This window comes from Callorhinus ursinus, unplaced genomic scaffold (genome assembly GCF_003265705.2).
Source record: "Callorhinus ursinus isolate GAN/ISIS: 27379988/994484 unplaced genomic scaffold, GSC_fseal_2.0 scaffold2, whole genome shotgun sequence".
NCBI classification, from domain to species: Eukaryota; Metazoa; Chordata; class Mammalia; order Carnivora; family Otariidae; genus Callorhinus; species Callorhinus ursinus.
This window is the reverse complement of record NW_027397064.1, coordinates 48,335,701-48,350,013: the sequence shown is the minus strand read 5'-3', so window position 1 is coordinate 48,350,013 and position 14,313 is coordinate 48,335,701. Positions and strand designations below refer to the sequence as shown.

Genomic DNA, 14,313 nt, shown 5'->3' with positions numbered 1-14,313 from the left:
TGCCTTCAGCTCAGGTCATGATCCCAGGGTCCTGGGATCCAGTCCCGGGCTCCCTGCTTGGTGGGGAGTCTGCTTCTTCCTCTACCTCTCCCCCCTGCTTGTGATCTCTTTTTCTCTCTCTCTGTCTTTCGGATAAATAAATAAAATCTTTAAAAAAAAAATGTATTGAGCAGAGAGCTTCCAGAAATCAGTAAACATGGATTGTAAATCACTTATAAGGCCCTGTAGTTGTTCTCAGACTTCTTAGTTTCAGAGTCCTTAATACTTTTTTTTTTTTTTGTAAGATATTTATTTATTGTTTTAGAGAGAGTGTGGGAAGAGGGGCAGAGGGAGAGAGAGAATCCTCAAGCAGACTCCTCGCTGAGCCCAGATCCTGACTCAGGGCTCCAGCTCAACACCCTGAGATCATGACCTGAGCTGAAATCAAGAGTCGGACGCTCAACTGACTGAGCCACTCAGGCACCTCTTGGGTCCTTAATGCACTCTTAAAAATTGAAGCCCAAAGAGCTTTTGGATTATAGCTATTGATAGTTACTAGATTAGAAATTAAAATAATATTTTACAGTATGTATTCATTTAAAAGTAATTTGTTTCATGTAAACATAAGTAACCTTTTTTTAAAGTAAAAAATAACTTTCTATAAGAAAAAATTCTCATGAGAAGAGTGACATTGCTTTGTGTTTTTCAAATTTTAAGGTCTGGCTTAAGAAATAGCTGAATTCTCTATGTACTTCTATATTCAATCTCTATATTCAATTCTGTATTGAATCACATTAAGTATCCTCTGGAAAGGTCCACTGTATACTCATGAAAGTGAGAGTGTAAAGGCAAATGAAACCTTAAAAATGACTATGAAAATAATTTTGATCCCATGAGAGGGGTCATCGGGAGCTCTGGGTCTCCAGTGCACACTTGTAGAACTGCTCCCGTAGTAAATGCAAGTGTTAACTACATTACTTCCTGAGAGCTCATACTTTGAATTTGGATTGCCTAGATTGTTAGAATCAAATAAAATTGTACATGTAAAAAATGGTACAATAAATACTCAGTAAAATGCTGCTGTTCATTATTATTTCAAGATTTTTGTCCTGTTATGTCACTTTTGCTCTCAGTTTTCCATTGGCTTCCCAACTCACTTGAGGTAAAAGCCAGAGGCTTTATTTACAGTGGGTTACAAAGGGTTGTTTTCTTCCTCTGACTTCTTGTGGCCTCTCTGTGTTCATACACTTGTTTTGACCTCAAGTGCCCCTCCTCACTGTGCAAGTACTGGTTTTCTTACTGTTCATCAAACACCAGTCATATCTTTTCTCACAGCCTTTGTACATGATTGTTTTCTCCAGGTTACATTTACTTCTTCAGATATTGGCATGTTTTGTCCTCCAATTCCATTGGGATTTTGGTTTTTGGCTTAATGGCACCTCAGTGAAATCTTTTTTTCATTTAACCCTTCGATGTATGATATATACACTCTTCCTCTCTCCCTTCTCTGCTTTATTTATTTATTTTTCTGTGGGAGTTTCTGTTTTCTAACATTATTTACTTGTCTCTCTTCCACTAGAATTTAAGTTCCATTAGAGATAGGTTGGTTTTGGTTTTTTTGTTTGTTTGTTTTGTTTTTGTTTTTTGGTCTAACTTGTTCACTACTGTATCTTCAATACCTAGAATATGCTTAGTGCAATTTTTTTTTTTTTTAAGAGAGCATGAGCTAGGATGGGGAGGGACTGAGGGATAGGGAAAGAGAATCCCAAGCAGGTTCCATGCCCATCATGGAGCCCGACATGGGGTTCTATCTCACCACCCTGAGATCATGACCTAAGCTGAAATCAAAAGTCGGATGGTTAACCAACTGAGCCACCCAGGTGCCCCTGCTTGGTGCATATTTAAGTGCTAAAAAATATTTTTTGTTTGAGTGAATCATTATTATTACTACTCTGAAGATGAAAGAATAATCTCTGCTTCTCAGAAATGTGTGGTCTCAGTAAGACAGTGCCTTTGAAATAAAATGAACATGTAAAGCATTTAGCTTGGCATTTTGGACATGTAACAGTACTCACTAATTGGTAGCTGTTATTGAAGGATAAGCAAAGAAAGAACAGAATTAGACATTTCATACAGAAATGACCTGAATAAAAGAAAACTGCATTTACATCTCAGGAGCTAGGGTAGATACATTTTAGGGGAATATTGAAAAAATAAGGTTGGAACTATATTGTGGACGCCAAGGCATTTGGATTTTTCCGTAGGTAATGAGTTACTGCATATTTTTAAGGCAGAGGTGCTGTGATGAAAGTGGTAGGTTTGGAAGATGAATCCAAATGGAAGTCCTTGAGGTTGATTGGAAATCCTTCTGCTGTAGGCTGAACTGGAAATTAAAACATTAGCAAATTTATAATAACAAAACTTTTGCAAAATCATAAGTTATGCTCAGTTATTAATGAGCTCTGAAATTGTATGGTAGTATAAAATTATCATTTAATTACAGTTGTATGTTTTGAACTATGTTTGCAGTTGCCAGCTTTTAATGTATTTTTTTCATGTAAAACAGATCTTTGATTTAAAATAAACCAAGATGTTTATAATTGGTAACTAACTTACTAAATATACTAATCTAGGGCAAAGTATGTTTAGTCCAGCAAACATTGGTCAACCACGAAAGACAACATTATCTCCTGCACAGTTGGATCCTTTTTATACTCAAGGAGATTCTCTGACTTCTGAAGATCATCTCGATGACACTTGGGTGACTGTGTTCGGGTAAGGTTTCTGAATCATTTACCTTTCCAAAAAAAAAAAAAAAAAAAAAAACCCATCCCCAGCATTTATAATAACAAGCATACCAAAAAAAAAAAAAAGGATTGCACAACAAATGCTCATATACCTACCAGCTGGCTTCTACAGTTGTTAATATTTTACTTACATTCATTTTATCTTCCATTAATTCATCTTTTTTTGTTGGTACATTTCAGAGTAAGTTGCACACATCACTACAAATCAATCACCCTGACACTTCAGAATGTATATTATTTATTTAATTTAATTTAATTTAATTTTTTTTTTAGAGAGGGAGGGGGAGGGGAAAGGGGAAAGAGAATCTTAAGTAGGCTCAATGCTCAGCGCAGAGCCCTACGTGAGGCTCCATCTCACAACCCTGAGATCATGACCTGAGCTGAAATCAAGAGTCAGACACTTAACCGACTGAGCCTCCCAGGTGCCCCCAGCATGCACATTATTAACTAGTGTTCAGTATTTGTATGTAGTTTTTTTTTTTTAATCGTTTATCTGTTTGCCACTTCTCATATTCTTTTCTCTTAAGCGTATTTGCTGGATAATGGAACAGGATTGCCTCTTTAGACTTAGGAATCTCCTTTCTTTGTAGTGGTTATTACTCTGCCTTTTTTTTTTTAATTTGAGAGAGGGATTGAGCACGAGCATGGGGAGGAGCAGAGGGAGAAGCAGATTCCCCACTGAGCAGGGAGCCCAATGTGGGACTCGATCTCAGGACTCTGGGATCATGACCTGAGCTGAAGGCAGACGCTTAACCGACTGAGCCACCCAGTCGCCCGTATTACTCTGCTTATATTGGACTTAACCAGTTTGGAACTATCACATTGAATTTCATGTGTATATGTACATACTGTGTCACAAGGTTGGTACTTTATAGTTACAGGATACTGAGTATTAATAGAAATTGTACATGCCCTAGATACATTTTGAATAGATTTTTAGATTAAAAAAAGTACTTTAAAGCATTTTGGAGATCATACTGCATCATCTGCAGATGAGAAAACTGAGGTTTTAGATTAAGTGATTTATTCAGAGGTCTACATCTAGTTATTAGTAAAGTGTCAGCAAAAAACCTTAGGTCCTTTGATTTTTAAGCTGTTATTGTTCATACTGTACTACATAAGGTTTGCTTCTGAAAGTGTGATACGTCATACTGATATTTGGTCTTACTATATTTAGTTTTGGGGTAAAAAGTGAGCTTCTTGAAGAACAATGCACAGTAAATGTTAGTGGACTTTATATATTCAATTTATTTAAAATTTAAAAATTCAAAGGAATATATAGGAATCTCCAGTGAAAACTTTTCCTTCCTACTTTTGTCCCCAGCTACAGTTTTTCTCCCCTTTAAGGCAGTATTTGCCACCTGTTTTTTGTGTAACCTTCCAGAGAGATTCTAATCCTCTTGAGGTAAAAAATTGAGATCATCTTATTCTCCAGAAAGCCCATTCATAGCAATTGGATGGCTTGATTGTTTTTTTCTTTTTTATGTTTAAATTTTCATATTCTCTCACGACATGGCTATGCCTTTGAACTTGGATGTCTACTCCCAAATCTGTTTTGGGGCTCAGTATTAATGGTGTCACTTTTAAGATTCCTCAGTAATTAGATAAGTTACTTGACGTTCTTCTGTTAGTCTTTTTCTTCATTTTTAAGATATACACTTTCCCACCTATTAATTTTCTGTTGGTTTTATGTTTTAGTAACCCTCTATATGAGTTTGGTTGCAAGACATGAAACGTTTTCTTCTAAGGGATAAAATATTTTGATCATTTTGGGCGCCTGGGTGGCTCAGTCGTTAAGCGTCTGCCTTCCGCTCAGGTCATGATCCCAGGGTCCTGGGATCGAGCCCCACTTCGGGCTTCCCTGCTCAGCGGGGAGCCTGCTTCTCCCTCTCCCACTCCCCCCGCGTGTGTTCCCTCTCTCGCTGTGTCTCCCTCTGTCAAATAAAATAAATAAATAAATAAAATCTTTTAAAAAAAAGATTTTGATCATTTATAGTGATCTAGAGTAGTACATCTAAAATATGGATGTTCTTTCTTTGATAATTTAACTTTTTCCTGTTGATTCAGGGTCATCATGAAATGTTATTCATTATTTTAAATAGGGGTTCTTTTACAGGATACTGGAATGTTTCCACTCAAAGTGGTCCCTAGAGTCTTAGAATTACATTTTCTTTTTCAAGTACCTCCCTCACTTGCAACCGTTAATTTTCTTTCATTTTTATTTTCTTCAACTCTGCTTTGTAGGCACTTTGCTTTATTTGTTGCTTTTCTTTGAGGTTACAAATCTTATATCCAAACGTATATAACATAAAATAAAATTTCAGTCCTGAATGCAGTATTTTACTCATACACATTTTAATATGTGGACTTTATCATTTATTTTTGTGACTCAGATTTTTTTCCCTTAGGTTCTAATCCAGGTTCTTGATAACTGAGAGTTACTTGTTAAGGAAACTCCAGATTTTCAATTTAAAATAGCTTTATTGTTTGGACTATAAAAATAATGTCTGATAAAATATTTAAACCATATAGAACTTTAAGAAGAAAATAAAAATCACAATTTTCTCAGACATTTTTGGCTATTAAAACCTTGGTAACCATCCTTTTAAATGTTTCTATACCATTGATATTGGTACTGACTTTTCATTTTTGTTTCAGAACTAAATTTCTGAATTTTCAGTTGGTGCTCAATGTATAATAATATGAGTATATAATTTAAAATTCTTTTCCTCTTAATAACTGTAGTATACCTAAGTATTTCACACACACACACACACACACACACAGACACACACAAACGCTCACATGCGCTTGTAAAATATATACAGAGCTGCAACATCATAGTTCTTTCCTTAAGGGTTTGGTAATGGCAGTGAGAATGGAATTTTAGAGTTTTCATAGATGGAATCTGGGGATGGAGAAGAATGGCTGAGTCAAAACTAGCTTTAATATACTTGCATTTGGGTGATAAGCAATGATAGATTTAAGCTGATATAGGGGGAAACAATGATCAGGGATTTCCTATTATTCTAGTCTGTTATGGGAAACTTATCTTGAAACACAAGTATGGTAATTTGCATTTGTATTTATTATGAAAGTTGACTGGACAACTCTTTTTTCAGGTTTCCTCAAGCATCTGCTTCCTATATATTATTACAATTTGCACAGTATGGGAATATCTTAAAACATGTGGTAAGGCTTACTTCATTTCAGTTCAAGATTTAGTCTGAAGAAAAATAAGCTGTAAATTGAGGGAAACTCTGCTGCTGAATATTGTCTTTTTCCAAACTTAAAAGTTTTTCTTTCTTTTTTTAAGTTTTCATTGAATATGTCTTTTGGAGTCTAGAAGGCTAGAAGTTGCATAGTAGTTGATAAAAAGGGATGAAGAGAGAAGATAAGAGAGTGAGAATTTCAGGCTCCACCCCCCCACTTCTTTTTTAATAGTTCACAGTCTTAACAAAAATTACATCAAATATTATATTACTTTCTTCCAGTGTGAGCTTGTTTTATTGGAGATAAAGGAAAAGAGAGAAGTTCCTGATTTACAGAGTTCTTAGGGCTTTTTTTTAACTTGTAGAGAGCTTTTTTGAAAAAGTATCTTACCTTACCTATAACAAGTTATAAATAACAAATCTTTTTTCTGTTACCAGGGATTGACTTACTTTAATTCCTACAGAAAATAAGATTGATGAATACAATTTTTAAAAACTTGATAGCAAGTGTTAATAAGACCTATTTATAAGGAACAATTATCTTTTGAGGATTACTTTCAGAGAATATTTGCCACATATCCTTTTTTCTCGTTTTTTTAAAGATTTTATTTATATATTTATGTTAGAGAGTGAGAGAGCATGAGCTGGGGAAGGAGCAGACGGAGAGGGATAAGCAGACTCCTTGCTGAGTGTGGAGCCCCACGCGGCTCCATCCCAGGACCCTGAGGTCAGGACCAGAGCCAGAATCAAGAGTTGGATGCTTAACTGACTGAGCCACCCAGGCGCCCCAGTATTTGCCACATATTCTTTATAGTAGAGAATTGAGAGTTAGGTAGAAATTATTGAAATTGTTTAATAAGGGGCACCTGGGTGGCTCAGTCGTTAAGCATCTGCCTTCGGCTCAGGTCATGATCCCAGGGTCCTGGGGTTGAGCTCTGCATCGGGCTCCCTGCTCAGTAGGGAGTCTGCTTCTCTCTCTTCCCCTGCTCCTCCATCCTGCTCGTGCTCTCTCTCGCTAACTCAGTCTTAAATAAGTAAATAAAATCTTTAAAAAAAGAAAAATTGTTTAATAGGGTTTTTGTTGAATCCTGCATACAGCTTGTTATGGGGCATCAAATAAAAAGTGGAAGCAGATATATATATTTTTTAAGATTTTATTTATTCATTTGAGAGAGGGAGAGTACAGAGGGAGAGTGAGATGGAGAAGCAGACTCCCCACTGAACAGGGAGCCCAATGTGGGGCTCAGTCCCAGGACCCTGGCTTCATGACCTGAGCCGAAGGGAGATGCTTAACTGACTGAGCCACCCAGGTGCCCCTATATCTTCATATATTTGTATTTTCTAATAGAATTCATTTTTTAGATTTTATATATTTTATGTTTTAAGAGACAACTTCATTCTTTGCAGATGTCTAACACAGGAAATTGGATGCATATTCGTTATCAATCTAAACTGCAGGCCCGGAAAGCCTTAAGCAAAGATGGGAGGATTTTTGGAGAGTCTATCATGATTGGTGTAAAACCATGTATAGATAAAGTAAGTTATTGCTGATGTAAGGAAAATAGCTTAATCTATATGAAGAGCAGGAATCTAAGCACTGACATTGACGGTTATGCCACTTTGCTTCACTATGCCCCTTTTTCTTGCAAAATGTGATGATGTTATAGTACTGTTTTCATGGGAAGCCAAAGATGTCACAGGACTTTAGAATTTAGAGATAATCCATACAAACCACTTCATTTTACAGATTAAGAGGCCAAGAGGACCTAAATAACTTACGGTGGTTAAAGGTGAGACCTAGATTTTAGGTCTCTTAACTTCTCATTCTCTTGTGCAAAGCAACATCAAATTCTTTAATTACTTTAAAAGAATGCTGCTGTTTCAGAACAAAAGGTTTCACAGGAATAGTTAACAGTGTTAACTATTAAATGGCTGAAGCTTTTTATTAGTCATTTTTATTTTAAAATCTTTTAAAACATATATACCTATAAAATAATATTTAGCACAATTTATACTTTGTGGCTTGTAAAATCATGATCATTCTTAAATAATTTTGCATGAACTTCTACTGTCCACCAGCACTGTGCTTGGTGCTTGTATACACACATTAATGCACAAAAGCAGGCATGGTTCCTGTTCTTATAATCTGTGGTTGCTCTAAAGTTATGTAATTATTATATTGTGCTGTAACAGATGTTTGTAGAGGCTAGAGGAGAATCTGGGGTTCCTGGCTACTAAGTAACACTGGACTTCAGTCCTCCCCCCTCCCCCAGGATTTCCTCAAGATTCTGGTTTTTCTTCCTTGTATTTTTTCCTAGTATTTGTTAGGAGATTTTTACTTTTGAAGTCTCTAGTTGTCTTGATCATGTTTGAGGTCACTGAAGTGAACTTTCTGTCTGAGCATTGTATCTCAAATAGTGTAAGCTAAGAAGCCTATATTGTTTTAGCAAGACTAAAATTGTTTGAAAGGTTAATTAGATCAAAGAAAATATGCTCCTTTTAATAAAGTTTCCTTTCCAAATAGGATGTAATAGTGAATAATAACATATTATCTTTATAAACAGAGAAGTTCTTTATCTTTATTTCTCCAGAGTGTTATGGAAAACAATGACAGGTGTGCTTTATCATCTCCATCTCTAGCCTTTACACCACCAATCAAAACCTTAGGTACACCAACCCAACCTGGAAGTACTCCTAGGATTTCTACCATGAGACCTCTTGCTACAGCATACAAAGCTTCTACTAGTGACTATCAGGTATTTTAAGAATTAGATAAAGAAGATATACTTTATTTGTTTTTGTATTTATTTATTAAAAGATACACTTTAAAGGGGGAAGTGCCTAGCATGTTTAACTTTTTCATTGGGTTGATTTGTATGCCATTTAATATTTCTTACTGAAGTGATTGCCTTGATGAAATACCTATAAACTTTGCATTCTTAAATTTCCTATTTTAAAAATTAGAATTTTGGCCAATTGAAAACTTATGTTGAATTTTTAAAAAATGTCTTTCCCATTATTTAAAACATTTTGAGAGTTTTAGTTTTTTCTGAGTTATATTTGCATACATTAAAAGTTTTCTCTTGTGAACATCTCTGGCATGAGGGAATATCAAAACCCTTTGACTAAGTCTGATGGCATCACAAATGAAGAATCTCAGGTTGGAGTAGCTGTGGTTATCAGAGAAACTACTGGCCAGCTCCCATTTCATAATTTCTCATTTCAAAAAGTTTAAAGGAAAAGTTCATTGTATTCATTGAAGAATGATAAAAGTATTATGACTCTCATTCAGTATGTTATTATTGTCCCCTACTAAGTTAACCAGGTTCTGAACTTGCCTAGCTATAGACATGGGTCCTGAAACAGCGGATAAAACACTTTCCACTTTAGTAAGACAGGTAGTGACAATTTAGTCTTTTGATTTACCCTTAAATTTGGAGACTAGAAGTATTTTTTTCCTTTAAGTTTTTTCTTTTAAACCAGTATTTTTTATTTTTTTTATTTTTAAAGTAGGCTCCACACCCAGTGCGGGGCTTGAACTTACAACCCTGAGATTAAAAGTCACATGTTCTACCGACTGAGCCAGCCAGGTGCCCCTAAAGCAGTATTTTAAAATCCTCATTTCCTATCATATGATCTCACTGATGTGAGAAATTTGAGAAACAAGACAGAGGATCATAGGGGAAGGGAGGGAAAAGTGAAACAAGATGAAACCAGAGAGGGAGACAAACCATAAGAGACCCAACAGGGTTATTGGAATGGAGGGGGATGGGAGGGTGGGGTGGCTGGGTGATAGACATTGGGGAGGGTATGTACTGTGGTGAGCGCTGTGAATTGTGTAAGACTGTTGAATCACAGACCTGTACCCCTGAAACAAATAATACATTATATGTTAATAAAAAAATAAAAATAACAATCCTCATTTCCTGGGCTACCTGGGTGGCTCAGTCAGTTAAGCATCCGACTCAATCTCAGCTCAGGAGCTCAGGTCTTGATCTCAGAGTTGTGAGTTCAAGCCCTGCATTGGGCCCCATGCTGGGCGTGTAGCCTACTTTAAAACAAAACAAAACAAAACTCTTGTAGCTTTTGTGTAGTTTGTTCAGTTTCCTAATAAAAGGAGCAGATGTAATTTATCTTGCCAAAGGAGTAAGATTTTGTCCTTCTTTAGAGCATAAGGATGTTCTAACTGAATCCATATATTAATCTTTAAATATTACAAATGCGTTTAACTGTTTGGCTCTTTTAAATTAGTTAACTCTAGAATTGACTATGATCCTGAGGAAACTATAACCTAACAATTGTGTTTTTTTAATAGGTAATTTCTGACAGACAAACGCCAAAAAAAGATGAAAGTCTTGTATCCAAAGCAATGGAGTACATGTTCGGCTGGTAGTATAGTAAGAGCTAAGAACTCACCTACCATGGAGGAGGCTGCTACACTAAAACAGAGTTAGCAGAGTACTGCCGCCTTTCCTTTGGTTAGTTGTATAACCACTCATGGCAGTACTGGATAGCTATCTCACTTTCTTTAGAAGCCTTTTTCTTTAAGGATACAGCATATTTGTAGCTCGCACTTTAAAAGATGCTTGAGATACGTTTTAAAGAAACAAAAAATCCCTGTAAATAGGATTTTGTGCTCTCTGTGATAGTGCATGCTTAAGCGCAAAAACTCAGCCTTGATTACCGTAAATTATCTAATTGAATTTGTGGTGAAGATTTGTAGTCTTCATGAGTTGGTGGGGTGAATTTCATGAAGGGTAACTTGTACAGCTCCTTATGACAAGACACAAAGATTATAATTAACAATTTGAATTATGGTCTTTTAATTTAGATAGTATTTAATATTTTAATTATCCTTGTTTATATATGTCATGTCTTGTCGTGGATTGTCATCCTTCAGTATTCTAAAACCAAAACAGTCTTTTTAAAAACCTACTAAAGTTTCTTGATAATAAACTTTGTCAATTATATATGTTGAACCTTTTTTGTAAGTGATTTATTTTATTAACTATTTAAAAAAATTGAAGTGTTCGCTGAAATAGAGGAAATATGTCATGAATCTCCACATACCTGTAATTTAGCTTTAACAACCATCAATATTTTGCCTTGTTTCTTCTCTCCCCCTTTTGTTTAAAGCCCATCTCAGATATGATGTCATTTTATTTTTATTTATTTATTTTGAAAGATTTTATTTATTTATTTGATGGAGAGAGAGAGCGTGCGGCAGGCATAGGGAGAATGAGAAGCAGGCTCCCCACTGAGCAGGGAGTCCGATGTGGGGCTTGATCCCAGGGCCCTGGGGTCATGACCTGAGCCGAAGGCAGACGCTTAACGACTGAGCCACTCAGGCGCCCTGATGTCATTTTAATTTAAATACTTGAGGATATATCGAAAAAGAACATTCCCACTTATAATTACAGTATCAGTATCACACCTGACAGAATTAGTAACAGTTTCTTATATCTAATGTACAGTCCATTTAAAAATTTCCCAGTTATCAGGGCACCTGGGTGGTTCAGTTGGTTAAGTTCTGACTTTAGCTCAGGTCAAGATCTCAGGGTCCTGGGATTGAGCCCTGCATTGGGCTCCACCCTCAGTTAAAAAAAAAAAAAATTCCCAGTTATCTCCAAAATGTATTTATGGTTGGTTGGTTCAAGTCACTGTCTAGAGTAGGTGTACGTGGTATATTTGGTTGTTTTTTCTTTTTCTTTTTCTTTTTTTATGATTTATTTATTTATTTTAGAGAGAGCAGGGGGAGCGGCAGAGGGAGACAAGCAAATTCCCTGCTGAGCGGGGATCCCGATGAGGGGGCTCAGTCCCAGGACCCTGAGATCATGACCTGAGCTGAAATCAAGAGTCAGCGCTTAACCAACTGAGCCACCCGGGTGCCCCTGGTTGTTTTATTTTTAAAGTATCTTGAAATCTAAATTAGTTCCTGCTCTCTTCACACCGTGACTTCTTGAAGAAACCATGGGAGTTGCCTATAGAGTCTCATAGACTCAGTTTGGTTGATTGCTCTTGTGTTTAATTTGTTCTGTCATTTATCCTGTATCCTAAAAGTTGGATCTAGAGAGGAATAATTAGATTCTGATTTCTCTTTTCTCTTCTTCCTTTTTTTTTTGAGCAATAATACTTGATAGTATGGTGCACCTTATATTTAATCGATGCATTTAATTCTGGTTGTCTCACTTTTACTGAGGCTCAAATTGGTCATTGGGCACATAGGCAAAATCTTGACACCTCTGTTGGAAAATTCCCCATAACTTTTTTGCATTATGTTTTTGAGAGTGTTCGTTAATGGTATTTGCCTGAGTCAGTTATTTCATTAAGGTTTGCAAAATGAAGATTTTCCAAATCTATCATTTTCTGTTGTATTTATTAGCTGGAATTCTTTTACATATAAAAACCTTGCTCCACCCACTAGGGCTATTTGGTTACATGGAATATATTCATAACCAGAATGGCAGGATAAATATTTCATCCTTTTCCTCTTACATTTTTCAGAGTAATTTTTGGCACCCTGGCAACTCTAATTGGTGTCCAGTGAGTTAAAAAAAAATGTTTTTCCCTTTAGTATCACTAGACACAGCTTTTTTTTTTATCACTGTTTTTAGTCACTTGTCATTATTCTTTTGTTCAAATTATTACCCTTAGTAGAACCTCATCAAGCTGGCTTTTGAGTGAAAAGAGGTTTTTAATTGAAATAATATTTCATCATAGTACAAGTATCTAGGTAATCTGCATCGTTCTTTAATACATCTTTATAAAGAATAAAATAGAACATTGTATGGGAAGGTATTGATGTGCTTATTAATAAGATCACAGCAAACTACCATTGAAGATTTGTTTAGTTCTCTGAGGTGAAGTGTCATACTAAGGAATATACTGGCATGGTAAAAATCCATTTATCGTTACATTTATAGAGTTTTTCTTCTAATACTTAACATCAAAGTTTTTCTCTTACAACTTAAAATAAGATTGTATTTTATGTCTTACAGAACTCCGTTTTTCAAGGTAGAACTGGCTGCTAAATCCCATTAAACTCTTGCATTTGTATTTGTGTTTTACACATTTTTGTAAACGGATTATAGTTTTTTTGTTTGTTTTTGAGAGGGCATTTTATTTCTGTAGACCTTGTGGAGCATGAAGTTTGCTTTCTGACTAAAAATACTTGTTGCTATGTTGATTTTGTGTAAGCCCAATATTGTATTACTTGTCTTTGTATTCATAACATCATTTACTTAAAAAGAGCCAGAAAAGATATAAATGTATCAAACCAACACATTGTGTGACTTAAACTTACACGGTGTTGTATGTCAGTTATATCTCAATTAAAAAAAATAATAAAAACAATAAAAACCAAAACGAATAGAAAAGAGCAAGTAAAATTTTAGAAAGCAAACTGCCATATTTTTCAGTACTACAAAACACAACAGAAGTGGAAACTGAGAAAGCTATTAAAGTTACACTGAACCAAGCCTCGTCCTCAAAATTCAGAAAAGCTGATTTCATACAAAAATAAGTAACATAAAACTATAGTCATGCAAAGTTGTTATAAAAAATGGATGGTAATGGGGTCCCTAGGTGGCTCGGGTCATGATCATGGAGTCCTGGGATCGAGCCCCGCATCAGGCTTCTTGCTCACCGGGGAGTCTGTTTCTCCCTCTGCTTGTGCTCTCTCTCCTCTCCCTCTCTGACAAATAAAATCTTAAAAAAAAAATGGATGGTAAGGAACAAAATATCTGAAAGACATTGAACACCAGAACGGCATGCCCATAAGAGGTCAGAACTATGACCTAATATTTAAAAATGACTTCTAAGATGTTTTGAAAGTGATACGAAGTATGAAAGAATACCAAAAATTAGAATTTCAAAAACTTTGGGAAAGTACTAGAAATACAAGGAAAAATAATTTGGAAGTAAGACTAAACTAGGTTAAACGCAAAAGCAGACAAACAGCAGATAACATGGGAAATAGAATGTCAAAGTAGGATCGCTTTATAAAAAGGATTCATGGGAAAATTACAAATTTTAGAGAGTAAAAAATATATATACAGAAAAAATTATACGAGGAATATTTTGCTTAAAAAAAAATACTTGGAGCTACACATTGAAAGAACACCCTGCCTACCAGACAGTGTTCTCTCATTTAAAACTTTGGATTTGGCTATCTAGATAAAAGCAAGTGACTTAGAAACGGCACTGTGCCAGAAGAAAATAATACATTTAAGCTACTTGTGGGGAAAAAATGAACAAAATATTTTATTTCTAACAAAACTGATTTTGAAGGGTAAATATTACTTCTCAGACATCAA

At 35.5% G+C, this 14,313-nt stretch overlaps 1 protein-coding gene across 6 annotated transcripts in view; it reads left to right on the top strand.

The window, feature by feature from the left end:
* NUP35 (nucleoporin 35) overlaps positions 1 to 10,977 on the top strand; it is a 38,772-nt gene extending 27,795 nt beyond the window's left edge. For 5 of the 6 annotated variants that reach the window (XM_073881574.1, XM_025848994.2, XM_025848983.2 and 2 more), the window contains 5 exons: positions 2,613 to 2,754; positions 5,909 to 5,978; positions 7,406 to 7,534; positions 8,590 to 8,754; positions 10,314 to 10,977. In XM_073881574.1, the coding sequence (XP_073737675.1) occupies positions 2,613 to 2,754; positions 5,909 to 5,978; positions 7,406 to 7,534; positions 8,590 to 8,754; positions 10,314 to 10,391 (584 nt within the window). In that variant the 3' untranslated portion in view covers positions 10,392 to 10,977. The remainder of the gene's footprint in view (positions 1 to 2,612; positions 2,755 to 5,908; positions 5,979 to 7,405; positions 7,535 to 8,589; positions 8,755 to 10,313) is intronic. The other variant, XM_025849002.2, reaches the window with a different exon arrangement.
* Positions 10,978 to 14,313: the final 3,336 nt, after the last annotated feature.